This window comes from Trypanosoma equiperdum, assembly GCF_001457755.1.
Source record: "Trypanosoma equiperdum strain OVI genome assembly, contig: ctg_144, whole genome shotgun sequence".
Classification (NCBI taxonomy): domain Eukaryota; phylum Euglenozoa; class Kinetoplastea; order Trypanosomatida; family Trypanosomatidae; genus Trypanosoma; species Trypanosoma equiperdum.
The window spans coordinates 94,157-109,053 of record NW_027123449.1 but is presented as its reverse complement, the minus strand read 5'-3'; the positions used below and the strand labels follow the sequence as shown (position 1 = coordinate 109,053).

The 14,897-nt window shown below is 50.2% G+C and overlaps 5 protein-coding genes across 5 annotated transcripts; all 5 read right to left on the bottom strand.

The window, feature by feature from the left end:
* Nucleotides 1-363: 363 nt before the first annotated feature.
* Nucleotides 364-2,229, bottom strand: TEOVI_000029800 (carnitine O-palmitoyltransferase II, putative; the record flags this gene model as incomplete). Its single annotated transcript, XM_067221476.1, has 1 exon — nt 364-2,229. One exon carries the CDS (start codon nt 2,227-2,229, stop codon nt 364-366), a length of 1,866 nt encoding a protein of 621 aa, XP_067077577.1.
* A 1,060-nt stretch (nt 2,230-3,289) lies between these two features.
* On the bottom strand, nt 3,290-4,252 carry TEOVI_000029700 (uncharacterized protein; the record flags this gene model as incomplete). Its single annotated transcript, XM_067221475.1, has 1 exon — nt 3,290-4,252. The coding sequence occupies one exon, from the start codon at nt 4,250-4,252 to the stop codon at nt 3,290-3,292; it is 963 nt and encodes a 320-aa protein (XP_067077576.1).
* Nucleotides 4,253-4,959: 707 nt separating this feature from the next.
* TEOVI_000029600 (uncharacterized protein) lies at nt 4,960-5,373 on the bottom strand (the record flags this gene model as incomplete). The annotated part of the gene is made up of 1 exon (XM_067221474.1): nt 4,960-5,373. One exon carries the CDS (start codon nt 5,371-5,373, stop codon nt 4,960-4,962), a length of 414 nt encoding a protein of 137 aa, XP_067077575.1.
* Nucleotides 5,374-6,476: 1,103 nt separating this feature from the next.
* TEOVI_000029500 (lipase domain protein, putative) lies at nt 6,477-10,175 on the bottom strand (the record flags this gene model as incomplete). Its single annotated transcript, XM_067221473.1, has 1 exon — nt 6,477-10,175. The coding sequence occupies one exon, from the start codon at nt 10,173-10,175 to the stop codon at nt 6,477-6,479; it is 3,699 nt and encodes a 1,232-aa protein (XP_067077574.1).
* Nucleotides 10,176-11,053: 878 nt separating this feature from the next.
* Nucleotides 11,054-14,803, bottom strand: TEOVI_000029400 (triacylglycerol lipase, putative; the record flags this gene model as incomplete). Its single annotated transcript, XM_067221472.1, has 1 exon — nt 11,054-14,803. One exon carries the CDS (start codon nt 14,801-14,803, stop codon nt 11,054-11,056), a length of 3,750 nt encoding a protein of 1,249 aa, XP_067077573.1.
* Nucleotides 14,804-14,897: the final 94 nt, after the last annotated feature.

The window sequence follows — 14,897 nt, the reverse complement described above, 5'->3', positions numbered from 1 at the left end:
ATAAATATATATATATATATATATATGTGTGTACATACTTTCCGCTTATGAATTATTATTATTTTTTCCTCGCTGGACTTTACTAACGTAAAAGAAAAAACAAACTGAAGGTATTTACACGCATAAAACGCTTCGCATCTCATGATGAAAATGATGATAACCAAACAAAATTCAGATTGAGTTTTCCTTGAAACTGCCTTTGCCGTGTTTGTGAATTAAAACAAACATATATATGTATATATATATATATATATATATATATATATGTAGGCCACTAGCGCCTCACTCCTTGTGCTCTCCGCGGTCGCACTTACAGCAGCCCACTATCCGTACTATCCATTTCTTCCATATGCTACTCTACACCTATTTTAGTTTAGTCCCTGCCTTAAGCAAACCGTAAACATTTGATGCGGCCTCAGAAACGGCGAGCTTCATATCCCCCGCGTCGGTGGATGGGCTTCTGGTGAAAGCCGACACTGTCAGCCGCACCTCCGTTCCATCAATGGTGTAACCTAAACCGTAGCCGTTAGCGGTTACAGGACCAAACATGAATCGCTCTACCCACGGCGCTGTTAAATTACTTGTACTTAATCTCCACGTGGAGCACGAAGTGTACGTTTCGTCGTTGAAGAAAGCGAGCGCTGCGGCATCATTGCGCTCAACTGCCAGCCGCTTCAGAGCTGTCAAGTGCCGATCGATGCCTTCACCATTCGCCGCTGCCTTCGCCAACCTCACATGACGCTCTGCAGCCGCCTTTAGCAGTGCCACCTGCTCCTCAACACTCGCCACATATGTTGTACTTCCCTCCTCATCGGATGCGGCATTAGCCTTCGTCATACGGTTGACGGCCTCCGCCACGAGCTGCATTTCCCGAGTCGCTGACCGAATCGTCTCAGTACGCCCATGAAAGAAACGACCGGTGGAGGCCGCCTCATACGTTGGTGCGAGTTTATTCCGACATTTGTGGTGGGCCACCTGAAGGCACATCTGCACAAACGCATCGGGGCTCACACCAAGCTGCTTCAACTGAGTTTTGCCATACGGAATGGTCACGTCTTCCAACGCCGTTCCAGCAATGAGCTCGAGAGCCCCGGCGCGTGCCGCGCGAATGTGGGCAGCGAATGTCTTCCCAAACGTCAAGGTCAAGGGCTGAACCAAGGTGCCAACCTTCGCAGGATCCAAGCTGGTGGCAGAGGTGGAAACAGAACTTCCATCACCTCCCTCAACATCACTGATAATATCACTGATCCACCGGAGCCACTGAACGCCGTCGCTGCCGGAATGCTCGAAGTTGAATGCGACCCGCCCATCTGCAGATACAATAATTTGATGCTTGTCGTACCATCGGTTCTCAAACTCCGTGTTGTTGCCGTGCAGGGAAGCACCGTCCACTAATTTGCCGTCACCTCCCCAACTCTCAGTGTCGAGGCAAACAACCACAATGCCCTCTTGAATCTTTTTGAGGTTCTCCGCGTTCTCCGGTGTTTTCACCAACTCGGCATAAGCGCCTGCCCAAGTCTGGCGGTTCCCCGCCGTAAGAACTGACACGGGTGTTGTGTTGTCTGCATCTGGCGTGATTGACAGAACGTACTCAATTGACTTTTGGACCACCGCACGGTCAAGAGGGACCTGCTTGTCGTCAAACACGCGCACTGCATACGGGTGGCCGTCGTGAAGCACAATGATGTGACGAAGTTTCTCCATCGGTGTGGTGTGAAACGTATCCTTCTTCTCACCTGGAATGACCGAAGCTCCAAACTGCCGCAGTAGCGGGGACACATCGCGTGTTTCGTCAAATACCTCTACTCCCTTGTTCACGGCGTTATACACCCACCGCGCAATGCTGTGTACGACAGCCGCCCCGACAGCCGCTTGCGTATCACCCGCATTCTTTAGTTTCTTGGTGGTGATGGCGGGGTTGACATTCACTAATACGGGTTCACGATTGCTCAAATACATGTCTTCCCACAAGGCCTCAATATACGAATACGGGTATACGCCACATGCGGCAGCAGCGGTATCTGCCTCCACAAGTGCCGCCTGCAAGCCCCCAGCGGAGGAAGTAAGAAAGGTATCAAACTTCTGCAAGTGATTTTTCACCATCTCGGCGGACTTCAGTGGCCATATGGATGCGCGGTACCGCTCCGCTGTTGCCTCAAGTGTGGGAATGGGCAATCGAGGGAGCTTCAGAACGTTGACGGCAAGGTCCTTTACGGGGATGCGCTTCATGATAATTTAGATAGCACTGCGAAATAAATACTAAGAGATCGCTGGCGGAGGTACACAACAGTAACACTTCTGATGCATACGTAGGATTAGATCGTTAAAAAAGAAAAAAAAAGGAGAGAGAAACCAGGGAGGAATAAGAGGGAGAAACACTGATGAACAAGATAGGAGCTATGCGATATCCCACATGGCATCGCGATCTTTCACTTATAAGCCACTCGTATCCAGTGGAGGGGGGAAGAGGAGCGGCGGCGGCGACTGCAACCACCAACAAATATCGGAAAGGGGAGGAGGATATGGTGTAACGTGTGAAACAATCTCCCTCTCCTTTCTTTCTTTCTTTCTTGCTTTTCCTCAGCTCTCCGGATATGGAAAATAACACGACATCGCGTGCCTCGTTAGTAATGTGTATGCTCAGAGTCCGTTTACCTTTTCCATTCCCTCATTAATGTAATTTGAATTTATACGTGATGGAGGTTGTTGCTCATAATCACAGCACTGGAACAACTCGCAGGCCCAGATGGCAACGTACAAGGGCCAAGTGCTCGGTGCCCGGGCATGTGTTAAAGGGTGGAAAATAATAATAATGACAATAATAGTAATAAATGTAATTCATGTATACATGTCTTTGGTGTGGAAAAAATAAAAAAATACATCGCGTTACCAACTTTAATGTTTAGTGTAGGAGAAAAATAATAATAATAATAATGAAAATAATACCACACTAACGGGAGTGAGTTCACGATACCTCCGTCGACACACCGCTCATCATCCCCTCCATGACAACCAAACAAAATAGGGAAAACACAAAATGTAAAACAGAACCAAACGACAATCTTCTTTTATACGTAAGCCCTCATTACCAAAGTGCACTGAGGGCGCTCGACAACAACACACAGAACAAAAACAAAACAAACAAAAGAGCTGACATAAAAAAGGAAAAATGGAAAACATTACACCACCTGCGACTCCCAGCGTCCAAACCCCTACAGCTTTTACCACACTCCTTACTGGCTCACTCACTTGTCAACATGCAAAGGCAACAACCGCAGCCCTCGTCATATCACGGTGCCGCATGGCATTTTACCTCCTCTTCACTAGCCTCCACCGTCCAACTTCTAATAACTTGGTCAAGTGTTACCTCACTGTACTGCTCAAATATTCGGGGGTCAGTCGGTGAGAGGAAGTTGAAGTTGCCCTTCGCTATAGACTCATCGGGAATCCGATCTAGTAAAGCAGTATGAAAGCGAATGTAATGCACTAGAGAGTAGTAGGTGTAAAGAGGGACATCTTCGGGACGCGGCAGCGGACAGAACTTCATCAAGAACCCCAACAGCATCAAATCGGCCCCGGGGCCATCGTGTAAGAGGGCTTCCTCAAAGTTAACCGCCGTAACATAGTACATGTCCTTAATGTAGAAACGGATTTTGTTAAGCGGAGGTCGTCCCATCACATCCTCCGACGTCGCAGCCCAACTGTCAAACATAGTCAAAAGAATCTCCTCCAACACCTCACGACGGCGGTTAAACTTCTCGATGGGAACACTAGTGGCGCGGCGACTAACCATGTGCACATGCAACACATACAGCCAGTACGTCAAGTCCATCTCAGCGTATTGAAGGTCAAACAGCTCCTTCCACGCGGGTAATGAAATGTGATGGCATAAATGCCCGGACACAAACTCCGACACCGCGCGGACCTGCCCTCCGAGTGTCATCCATCGCGGCCTTTCCCCCTCATACACCGCCATAGATGAAGGATCCCTCACATCCACGCCCTTGTAACGTTCCTCATTTTCCTCCACCATGGATAGAAGGAGCTGCTCTGCGGGCATCATGTCAGTTGTTGCCCGTGAGGTGAGGAATCCATCCGGTACCTGCTGCAGGAATTTGCTCTCACTCACAGAGGAAAATTCGCTTCCAAGACTGGCCCATGCAGCAGCAGTCATCCATGACGATCCAGAAGTTATAGCTGCCGCATTGGGTGATTTGCACCCGCAGAGCCGCAGGAATGTCCTCACCCACATTTCACAAAGATTATTTATCTATTTACGCTTATGTGCAGGTGTGTGTCTCGTCAAACTCCTCCTACTGAGCGCAGTTACGGGGTGCAAAACCTAACCCATAATCAAGAGAATAGCGGAGGGGAACGTAAATGAAGCGTAGAATAACCAAAAGTGAAGAAAGGGAAGCATGAAACAAACAAACAGCCTCGGTAGAAACGGAAAACAAAAAAGAAAGGAACACCACACATTTGCCCTCTTGACGGGTAAAATGATTTCAATTTCCCCTTCTCCCAACAGAGAACACATCCAGCACGCCACTGTGGGGGAATTTAAAACGACCTCTTCAACACGCCACAAGTCCCCACACAAGGCCAACAAAAAAAAAAAAGAAACACACTAGCAGGCAAATATATATACCGAAGCACCACACGCTCCTCAGTAGAGTGATTCGACACACCACAAGCCAGTAAATAGTACAGAAGGTGGCCAACGAAAAAAAGAGAAGAATAAAGACAGAAAACAAGATGAAGTAACTTTTTACCGACATCATGCACTCATATTTTCTTCCATCTCGCTTTATGCTTGCACTCTGCCACTCCACCTTCCCACCAAACAATAAAATTTAAAGCAAAAGAGCTTTAACACCTTTCCACGCCTCCCACACACACACAAACACACACACACAAATACACGTCTTTTGTACAGCTGCTGATGAGTAAGTCATACTTCTACTTCTGTGACGAAGCGGCCCTTGAAGCCTCATAGCGCCCAATCCGCCCCATGACGGCATCAAATGTATCCTCCACATCCTCATCTTCCCAGTCCTCTTCCCATGATTTCATCACCTCTTCTTCAAATTGTCCACTAATGCGCCGTGCACTCAACGTCCGATGTGAGCTTCCAGAGCGGACAACACCTCCGTTACCACCACCCTCCGTTGCATCGAAGGAAATAAAGTCGAGAAACCGGTCCTCGGACTCCTTGTACCAATTAGACCACATCTCATCTGCCTTGGGAAGCTCCAGTGAGGCCTGTGCCGTCTGCAGCACCACCTGCGGCGTGAGAACTGCCTTCAATGAGGCCACACTGGGGACAGAAGTTGGTTGCGTGGGTAATGGCGACATTGGCTCCCGGTTGCTCATCAGCGCCGTATTCTGGTTTCGCTCTCTCCTTCAAAATACACTTTTTGCTCCTCCTCTGCTTCCCTTTTCCCTATTTATTTATTTACTTTCCCACTATGTCAACTTTCCCCTTACTCGCACTCCCTTTTGCTCCCTCCTTTAAAAGAAATATAAAAAATGCTTCTCCTTCTCTGAATTGGGGACGGTGTTTGGAAAGGAAGAAAAATAAGGAACAGATGAAGTTGGTACAAGCCACTATTCTCAGGCATGGGTGATTTAACCACAATGTCAGTTGTGCATGGGTATCTTCAAGATACAGATGATAAAATAATGAAAGAGGAAGCCATGAAAGCCCTTTCCAGTATGAAATACGGTACGTCAACGTGTGCGTTTGACCATTTGCAGTAAACTTAAAAAAAATAAAGCAAGAAAGAGGTTACGACGGTGGGAACCACACATGCGCGAATGGGGTTTACCACCCAATGAAAGAGAAGCCCCCTCAGCGAAATGGAAAAAAAAGAGAAGCGGTACAACTTTGGTGAAGACGTACAAAAGGGGGAAAAAACGCACGCATGACCAGGCATCGTCACCGCCAAATAAACATAAACAATAATGGAGGCAAGCCGCGAGACACCATGCCCCAGCCACACAACCACACCGCAGCATCCCGAGCAGCCCCAACACCCAAGATGGTGAGCAAGACAAACCGAAAAAAATTAAACAAACGAAGGATGGAGCGGTAAATATATCACTTGGCTCTCTTCGCTCCCACTACCTTCCATACAAAATGATTAGTGACGTAACAACGGCAAGAAAAAGCAACTCAAAAACAAAAGGCAAAAGATCCTCAGCAATTGTGGAGAAGAATTACGGATGTGCAACCACCCTCACAGCAGCTGGGGATGTGGAAGTCACTAATCTGAGGTAAAGCTAAGTGAGAAGGGAACACACAACTTCGAGCAAGCAAGTATTAGCGCCGTTTCGATGTCACTTTCCCCATCCCAAATGCTTCACAACACCCTGAACTCCCCAAATATACCCCACAGCCGCACACTTTTATCCCACGCTTCCTCTTCTTTCATCCGCACGGCGAATGCATTCGCAACCCAAAGGCCAGGAACAACTTACATGGCATCCGGCTCGCGTCCAGGCTCGGCCACATATGACGCCTCTGGATCGCCGGAAGCACGTATCTTGCAGGATGTGTCGAGCGCCAAGGCATTGAGCGAGCGGGCATAAGACTTCACCTGATGGCCCTCGATTCCAAACACCTTATTCTTCATTGGGTGGCACCGTTGCTCCATATACGTGGGCTTACAGATGTAATTGCCATGGCGGTTAATATCCACTTCGGTGCCAACTTGCGTGCCGTAAAGCCGGAACGTTGCAAATGTGTCACTCTCGTTTACAACACGAAACGTTCGGGGAATCGCCTTGTCGTAAGCGGTTTGAAACGCTGCGTTCCCCATCGGGGGCTGACCAAACGTGTAAACCGTTACCTCATCCAAGGGGTATTCTATCTCCCGCAGCATACGCCGCACACTGTAGGCACAAAGACAAGCCACAGCACCCCCCATGCTGTGGCCCGTGCAAAACACACGGTAAACAGTGGAAGAATTGTCCTTTAAGAACCCGCCAAGTTTTTCTTCAATAGAAGTTTGGTGTGCTTCCCAGATCTCCAAAAATCCGGAGTGGACCGTTGGTTCCCAGCAGCAACTCGACTTCAGAGACGCATTGTCCCTATCGGTCTTCATTTCATCCCAAGCACGGCGGCGCATCTTGATGTCCTCCCTCACGTTGCTCATATTTGCTGTTCCTCGGAATGCGATAACGATTCGAGGGGCCTTGCCACGATGGTGCAAAAATTCAGTGTCCATGACAGCACAAACAGCCACTACATCAAGTGCCTCAAACACAGCGATTGGCTTATAACCGTATTGTTCCACATCGATAGTGGGCGTCCCGTTATGGTCTGGAGTGGCTGCCACAGACTGTTGTTCTGTACTAGGGCAAAATTTGCGCATCTCAACATCACCTTGCGACGTGCTGCACGCGTCTGGGTCCGTTTCCCGGGGGTAAGCAGCGGATTCGCGAGCATTTGAACGGTAGTTTGAAGAGCCGCGGCAGCAGCCCGAGGTTCCAACCTTTCTTTCTTGGGCCCGGGCGTGCGACTGTCCCTTCCAATTGTACGATTCAAACGCTATGTTGAAGCAGTCAATGGCTGTCTCAAGATTGAAAAACGGGAGGTACAGGGGTTCGTGCATCCTTTGCTGAACAGCATCCAAAAGATAGGTTTCGGCACGCTCAAACGCATGAGCAGGTCGTTCGAATAAGTTCCTCCCGGCTCCCCTCACCGACGCGGAAATTACACCACGGAGTGCTTGCCACACACTCTTTGGGTTATTAGTTGACCCTCCATCGTCGCCGCTATCCTCTGAATGATCATCCACAGACCCCAGACGACGCTCCCCGTCACCGGGAGGTGCATCCCCGGTGGTGGAGCTCAACCTCAACGCCACGGAACCGTTGAGAGCTCCCCCATCGTTTTCTAGCAGCGGAGCTCGGGACCCACCTCCTTCCCTGCCAACATTTTGTCTCATCACTTGGGATGCGCCTGACGGTCTCTCGGGCCCCAAATCGTTTTCCCTCCCTGCTTCAACGTACGGTAGGAAGCACGTGGACGTCATGTCCATGTTGACAATCTCGGCTGCGCCTCGATTACAAATCGACTCTCTCAGACCCTTCCAGAACTCTATATCCTGGGGACGGGAGTGAACGGAGCACATAATGGTATAATTTATCGAGGGGTCACTCGGCCCCTCAACCGGTGGAGATGAAGAGTCATTGGGTATGCTCTGCAGAAGGAGAGATAAGTTATGCACACTACCCCTTCTCTTTAACCTCGCAAGGTACCGCCGTACGCGGTACTCCAGTTGTTTCCAATTGAAGGAGGCCTCCTCCTTCTCTGTATGAAAAATGTACATGCTGCCGCCATGGCGAACAAGCCATCGGTACCAATCGTCAGGCCAGACACTTTCTTTCCAGCGCGTGTCTCGCGGATGAACGGGAACCGTCTCTGGGCGGTGACGGGTAGTGTATATTAGAGTCATGACATTGACCAAAACTGGCCATACCAACAACGCCGGTAGCTGTATAAGTGGTTGCCACGCCAACATACCCGGGATTCTGAAATCGAGCACGTAAAACAGAGCGAATTGTGTAATACTGAAAATGATGGCCGTAAAGAACATAAACATGAAAACACGGCAGGCAAGTTGCTGAGGTCTCGAATCCAGGTATGATTTCTTTGACATGCTCCGACGTAGACGGTAGAGCATAATACAACAGACCAGCGACCCAAAGCCGAAAAGAGAACAGAGAAGGTAAATGTAGATTTTCTTACCCGACCCCCTCCCATGTAGCGTTGCAGAGCAGCACCGCCAGGCCACTGCTATGTCAAGCCCAATGGCTATAATGATAAAAAGCACTCCCACTACCTTCGTCCACAACGGAGGGTCATATATGCTGCGGCTGCGGCAGAAGCAGGCCTTCATGCGGCTAAGGCATCCCAGGTTTTTAGCGCCTTCCTGTTTCGTGGGATTCGCAGCGCGCGGCATGGACGCAGTAATAACAGAAAACATATAGCTCACCACCACCGCTACAAACCACCATGGTACGTGAAGTTCAAGGAACTCCAGCGGCAGTGGAAGCCGATCTGGAGATATGGCAAGGGCGGTGAGGGGGTTGAGATACAACACAGACGCCAACAGCAGCACCAAAACCCACCACTGTTCATAGAGGCTGTTGTTGTATTTCAGGTTCACTACGAACCGTATAGCATGCAAAACCGTTATTGTAAGGGCTATGTAGCGCCAAATCAACACTGTAAGGGCGTAAGCACGCCCTTGAAAAAGGATACCAACCGCTGAGTTATTTATATTTCGAGCGATACTTCCGGGGACATCGCTAAGAGATAGAGACACGCGTCCTCCACCAGTGTCATTCAAAACCGCACCCGGCGGCAGGTTTATGTAAACGCATCGATCGTCCCCACGACGGCACACTATCGGCAACGGGGCAGTAGACCAGTTGCTGTTCTCCTCCATAAAGGGAATCGCAACCCTCAGTGTGAACCTGCGCTCGTCAGGATGGAAAACCTCCCAGTCGTCAGGACTGGCCAGGTTAATTACGAGGCTACGGAACCGCAGCAACGGGTCACCAAAGTCCACAGAATATGGTCGCCCATTCCACTGAACACGGTAGGTATCGGTGTGTCTGTCCTCCAGCTCTATGGTCGCACAGTTGCTATTCCATGTCCCATATTTCCACATATCAGGCGCATCCCTTCCACAGATGTCCAGCACCCTCCATGTAATAGAGGGCAAGGATTGCAAAACTATACCGGCGACAAGGGCTGCCAACCATAAAAAGTAAATACACCGCCAAACGAAGCGCGTAAGCCCTTCAATCTGCAGCTCCACTCCCCCCGCCAACGTGCTGCCGCCTGAATGTCTTGAGCAGCTATGCCTTTGGCAGTCCACGCAGGCGGGGTCCGGGAATGGTGCGTTGTTTGTAAGTCGGCACCGCCGTGGGGCGCGCGGTATGGCAGGTACAGTTCCTGTGTTTGTATGACGAGAAAAAGAATGACTCCCGTTCATCGGGGGTCCCGAAGCCGGTGACTTTTTGCGGTGACTCTGAGAAGCAACGCCCGTGCTAATTGTTTGCGGTGGAAAACGGGGGAACTCAGCTGGAAGGTCGTTCACGTGCACTGATGCAGAATTCATAGAGTCCAGCAAATTCCCGCCCGCCTGTCTCCTCTCCATCTCGATGGGCTCTGGCCTCCCTTCTGAGTTCCGTCTCCGGAAGAAAAAAAAAACAAACCTCAGTACTTGACCGAATGCAAAAGTCCCTTTACGCCTGTTTGTTTTTCGTCGGTGTCGTTGGCGTCACTGCTTTGTTTTGAATGCCACAAGTGATGGGGGTAAATGGGACAGCTGGAGCGAAAGAAGGGGGCACAGGAAGGAAACACAGGCACGAATAACAGTCGGATAGTGCAAGAAACAACTCTTTTTAACTTGGGTAAAGGGGGGAAACAGATAGGTCTCTTTTGCACTCAAAGTCACGTTTACAGCCAACGGCACTGCACCACCCGGTGGTCAGGCTTTGGTTGGGAGGTTGACAAAAATGACCGGCAAACAGGAAAATAGAGAAAGGAGGGAAAACAACAAGAGAGAGCTGCCAAATCGTAAAGTGCGGTCTAAGCAGAGAGATCACGCATAAGATCCCACGGCATCGCGCGTCCACAGCTAATACGAGACATCAAAAGAGCGAAATGAAGGCAAAAAGGGACTGCATACGCAAGTGTGCACACACACAAAGATGGAGCAATAACCGTCGACACCTCTCGAACTCTCCCGACCAATAAATGCCCTCCCCCTCCCCCACGACACGATGTGGAGAGCGACCCCGCATCCCCATCATCCACCAAACCCATGAATGGTACTTGAACAACTGCACCGTCTCATGTCTGTCTCTTGCTCGCGCTGCCTCTCAGATTATAGGTGAGTCAACATGCGTGCACATAGACAACAGTAAAGGAAGAAGTAAACGAAGCGGTTTTTTTTTTTCGTGAACACAAAACCGACTATGAAAGAAAGGTATACGATATTTCCAAAATTCAAGTCTCACATACACTGTTTGGTTACACGTTCGCAGCTTGGTGTTCAACAGAGACGTTGGCGGCAGCACTGGAAAGAGCGCTAAGTGATGGGTCTACAACATCACGCACATACGGCTGCAGGCAGCGCACCTTACACTCCCTACCGCTGTTCCGATCCGCAACGGCATTAAGAGATTGGGCATAGGCAGCAAGGGTATGATTTTTTAAAGCAAATCCCTTCCCTCCCGTGGGTCTGAATAACATCTCAATAAACATGGGCTTACAGATGTAATTGCCATGGCGGTCAATATCCACTTCGGTGCCAACGTGCGTGCCCCCGAACAGGGAAAAGAGGGACACCGCGTCACTCTCGTTTACAACACGAAACGTTCGGGGAATCGCCTTGTCGTAAGCGGTTTGAAACGCTGCGTTCCCCATCGGGGGCTGACCAAACGTGTAAACCGTTACCTCATCCAAGGGGTATTCTATCTCCCGCAGCATACGCCGCACACTGTAGGCACAAAGACAAGCCACAGCACCCCCCATGCTGTGGCCCGTGCAAAACACACGGTAAACAGTGGAAGAATTCTCCTTTAAGAACCTGTGAAGTGTATGAAGCACAGCAGGCTTCAGTGAGATCCAAATGTTAAGGAAACCCGAGTGGACTCTTGCACGCTTCGTGAGGCCCCACCACTGCCGGACACCGTCTACTTCCCGCCACGGACGCTGCCGAACACGAATGTTCTCCCTGGCGTTGCTCATATTTGCTGTTCCTCGGAATGCGATAACGATTCGAGGGGCCTTGCCACGATGGTGCAAAAATTCAGTGTCCATGACAGCACAAACAGCCACTACATCAAGTGCCTCAAACACAGCGATTGGCTTATAACCGTATTGTTTGGTACACATAGCAGGTCCCACACTGGTGGACGACCCCTCCCTCGCAACTGTAAAAGATTGCAAATCACCATCAATGGGCCTGTTATCGACGGTCGTCACTGCACTGCTGTCCACAGCCCCTTCTAAAAATGCCCGCTCGTCTAAGGTGCTTTTATCACTATCGCCTTCTCCCCTTGTCTCTGGGGGAAACGCACAGGGAGTGCAGTCAGCGCAATAAGATGAGGTGCCATTCCCCCCGCCATCAGCATCTCGCCTCGAAGCATCTACATCACTACACAGAGGTGCGTATGCCTCCCACGACAGATTCAGGCAATCAATCGCGGCCTCGAGGTTAAAAAAGGGCACACGCCTATTGCCACCAAGTTGGAGAGACTGCAAAGGGTCAAGAATGGCCCCCTCGAGAGAATCCAGAAGCAAAGCAGATTTCTCCACGAACCGACACTCCGCACGTTCGAACAGTGTCGAAACACCCCTCCGAATGCGCGACCAGTTGCGACGCCGCGAACCACGTCCGCTTGACGCAACATCATCATCTTCATTGTGACTGCTATTATAAGAAAAGCTGCTTTCGCCGCCACTGGAGTCTGAACTATCAGAGCTCTCCGCATCGTATGTCCCTAGTGGTCCGTCACCATTCCAAACACACTCTGCCGTGGAGCAAATGGGCCCTACACCCTCGTGCTCAGTGGCGACAGGGACGCGACCCGACCGACGGTGAAGGACTTTCGCCAACCTCTGCTTGTTCTGTAAAAAGTTGAAGTATCGTTCCTGCTCTTCGTTGTGAAATATGTACAATATGCCACCGTGAAACTGAAGCCACTGATACCACTGCCGTGACCAAACGACACGGCGCCACATGGGGTTGTTTGGCCGTATGGGCACCCTCCGTGAGGCAGTGGTGGGTGTGTACACAAATGTTATGTGACTCACAAAGCAAGATGAAACCATCACGGGGGCGAGCTGACTGAATGGCTGATAGACGACAATCCGCACAATATGAGGGTAGAGTAGATCGATAAGAACAGCCTGGACAACGAAATAGACCATAGCACTAGCAAACACGAAGATAAACACACGGCATGCCAGCTGCCGTGGTCGTGTCTCTAGGTAGGGCTGTCTGCCCAGATTTCGTTTGAGCCATAAAAGTAGCACGTTCGACGCAAAAACAAGCAACAGGAGCATTGTGTAGAACATTGACGCAAGGTAACGGCAACAGAATGTAGCACAATCCGCAACGGTTCCCCAATCCCAATTCTCAACGAACGCCCTCCCCACGTCAAGACCTACGAGAATAACGAAGTAGTAAGTGATTGAAACGGTAACCCACAGAGGCATACCACGTCGTCGCACGAGTGCCGCACGATCCCCATCAGGGGAGGCAAGTAATACAGAACTGTCATGAGCCTCACTTGTCCATGAATTTTTTTCCTTTCGTTGCAAATCCCTTGGATCGCCACCAGGTGAAGAAGGAGGCATATCGGGAGGAACGGTCGCTAGTGGCCGACCCGGGCGAGGCGACGGTTCCTCAAGCACAGGAGCGTCACACCCTGGAACGGTTTCCCCCTTCAGTCTCCTTTTAGTCTCTCCTACCTCCCCAGAAGCGTTAATGGAGGCTCCAACAAGCGCAAAAATAAAACAGTTCAAAAAGGCAATGAAATAATTCGGCATGTGGTACTCAAAGAAGCGATAAAGTTCTACACCGTTTTCGTCGTAAACTCCGGCGGCGAAAAATGGGTCAAGGTAAAGTATCAGTGCCACGTTCAAGGCCGTCACCCAGTAATGCTCATAGATTGTCTGCGTCCGCCGAATTCGGTAAAGAAAGAAGATCAAATGAACACCGGAGATCACAATGAGGGTGTAGCGACATGCAATTGTAAAGATGGTGTAGAAAGAACGCTGAAACGCAATACCAACAGAGGACATGGAAGCGACAGACGCCAGCTCCTCCACAGCACCGATGATGGTTAATGTGATTCTCGAATTCCCGCCAACCACCACGACATCCTGCGGCAACACCACTGAAGAGCATCGTGGTGTGGTCCGAAAACACGTGGTTGTTGTGTTGTATCGGTACACGCCAGTGGTTGCCGGCCGGCTGGTACCACTGTTAACATTTATATCTCCTTCCGAAGGCGCATGCACCGGAAACTTTTCCAGAACAACCTGCAACTGATAAGTCTTAAAGGGAATATCTCCAGAAATAGCGTCCTGCGGCGATGCTAAACTGAAAACGACGCGCGGAAAGCGGTTGGCCTTACTTGCCGGTATATCAATCACGTTTCGGTCTACCCACCGTAGGTTGAAAAGACGCTGCTGTTGTTGCTTTGGAATATAGCCTCCACTCCGCATGCTCATCCCGTCGTGATTAGGGCCCGGTGAGTCCTCCGCGTAAGATGGTGCTGATAACGGTACCGCTCCGCATCCTAGAAGAGATGGGAGCATTGCACGATGCGAAGAGTGTGGCGGTGGATCACATGCCTGCACCAGAACCTTAGTCCCCGAACAGTTAAGGTCAGCCGACTGATACTCGTACCTTTCCACGCAAGAACTTCTCCACGAATCCAGGTTGCGAATGCTTACCGATGAGCTGTCACATATATTCACCATCCCCCACTGAAAAGAGACCAAAGATTGCAGGACAAGCGCCACCACAAGGGCGCCATACCACGAGTTCAGAAACCACCCCGCTGACGTCGTAGAGAGCGTTTCAATCTGTAACTCCAACACGGGTTCCACCTGTCTCCAACGATTGCCGCTGTCGCTGCTGGACCCACGTCTCATTTCCCGCCCAATATTACGAGCTACACAGAATGGAATCTCGTCCCTGTCGGCGTCATGCAGGAGTGGCTCAGAAATCGGGTCTGGCCCCATGGTTACCGTTGGGATAGGCATCCCCGATCCCCCTTTCCTTCTTTTACTGTAGTGCGCATTGAAAACGGGTAAACAAATACGGAAAGAGATATCAAGGAAAATTGTAAGGCACACC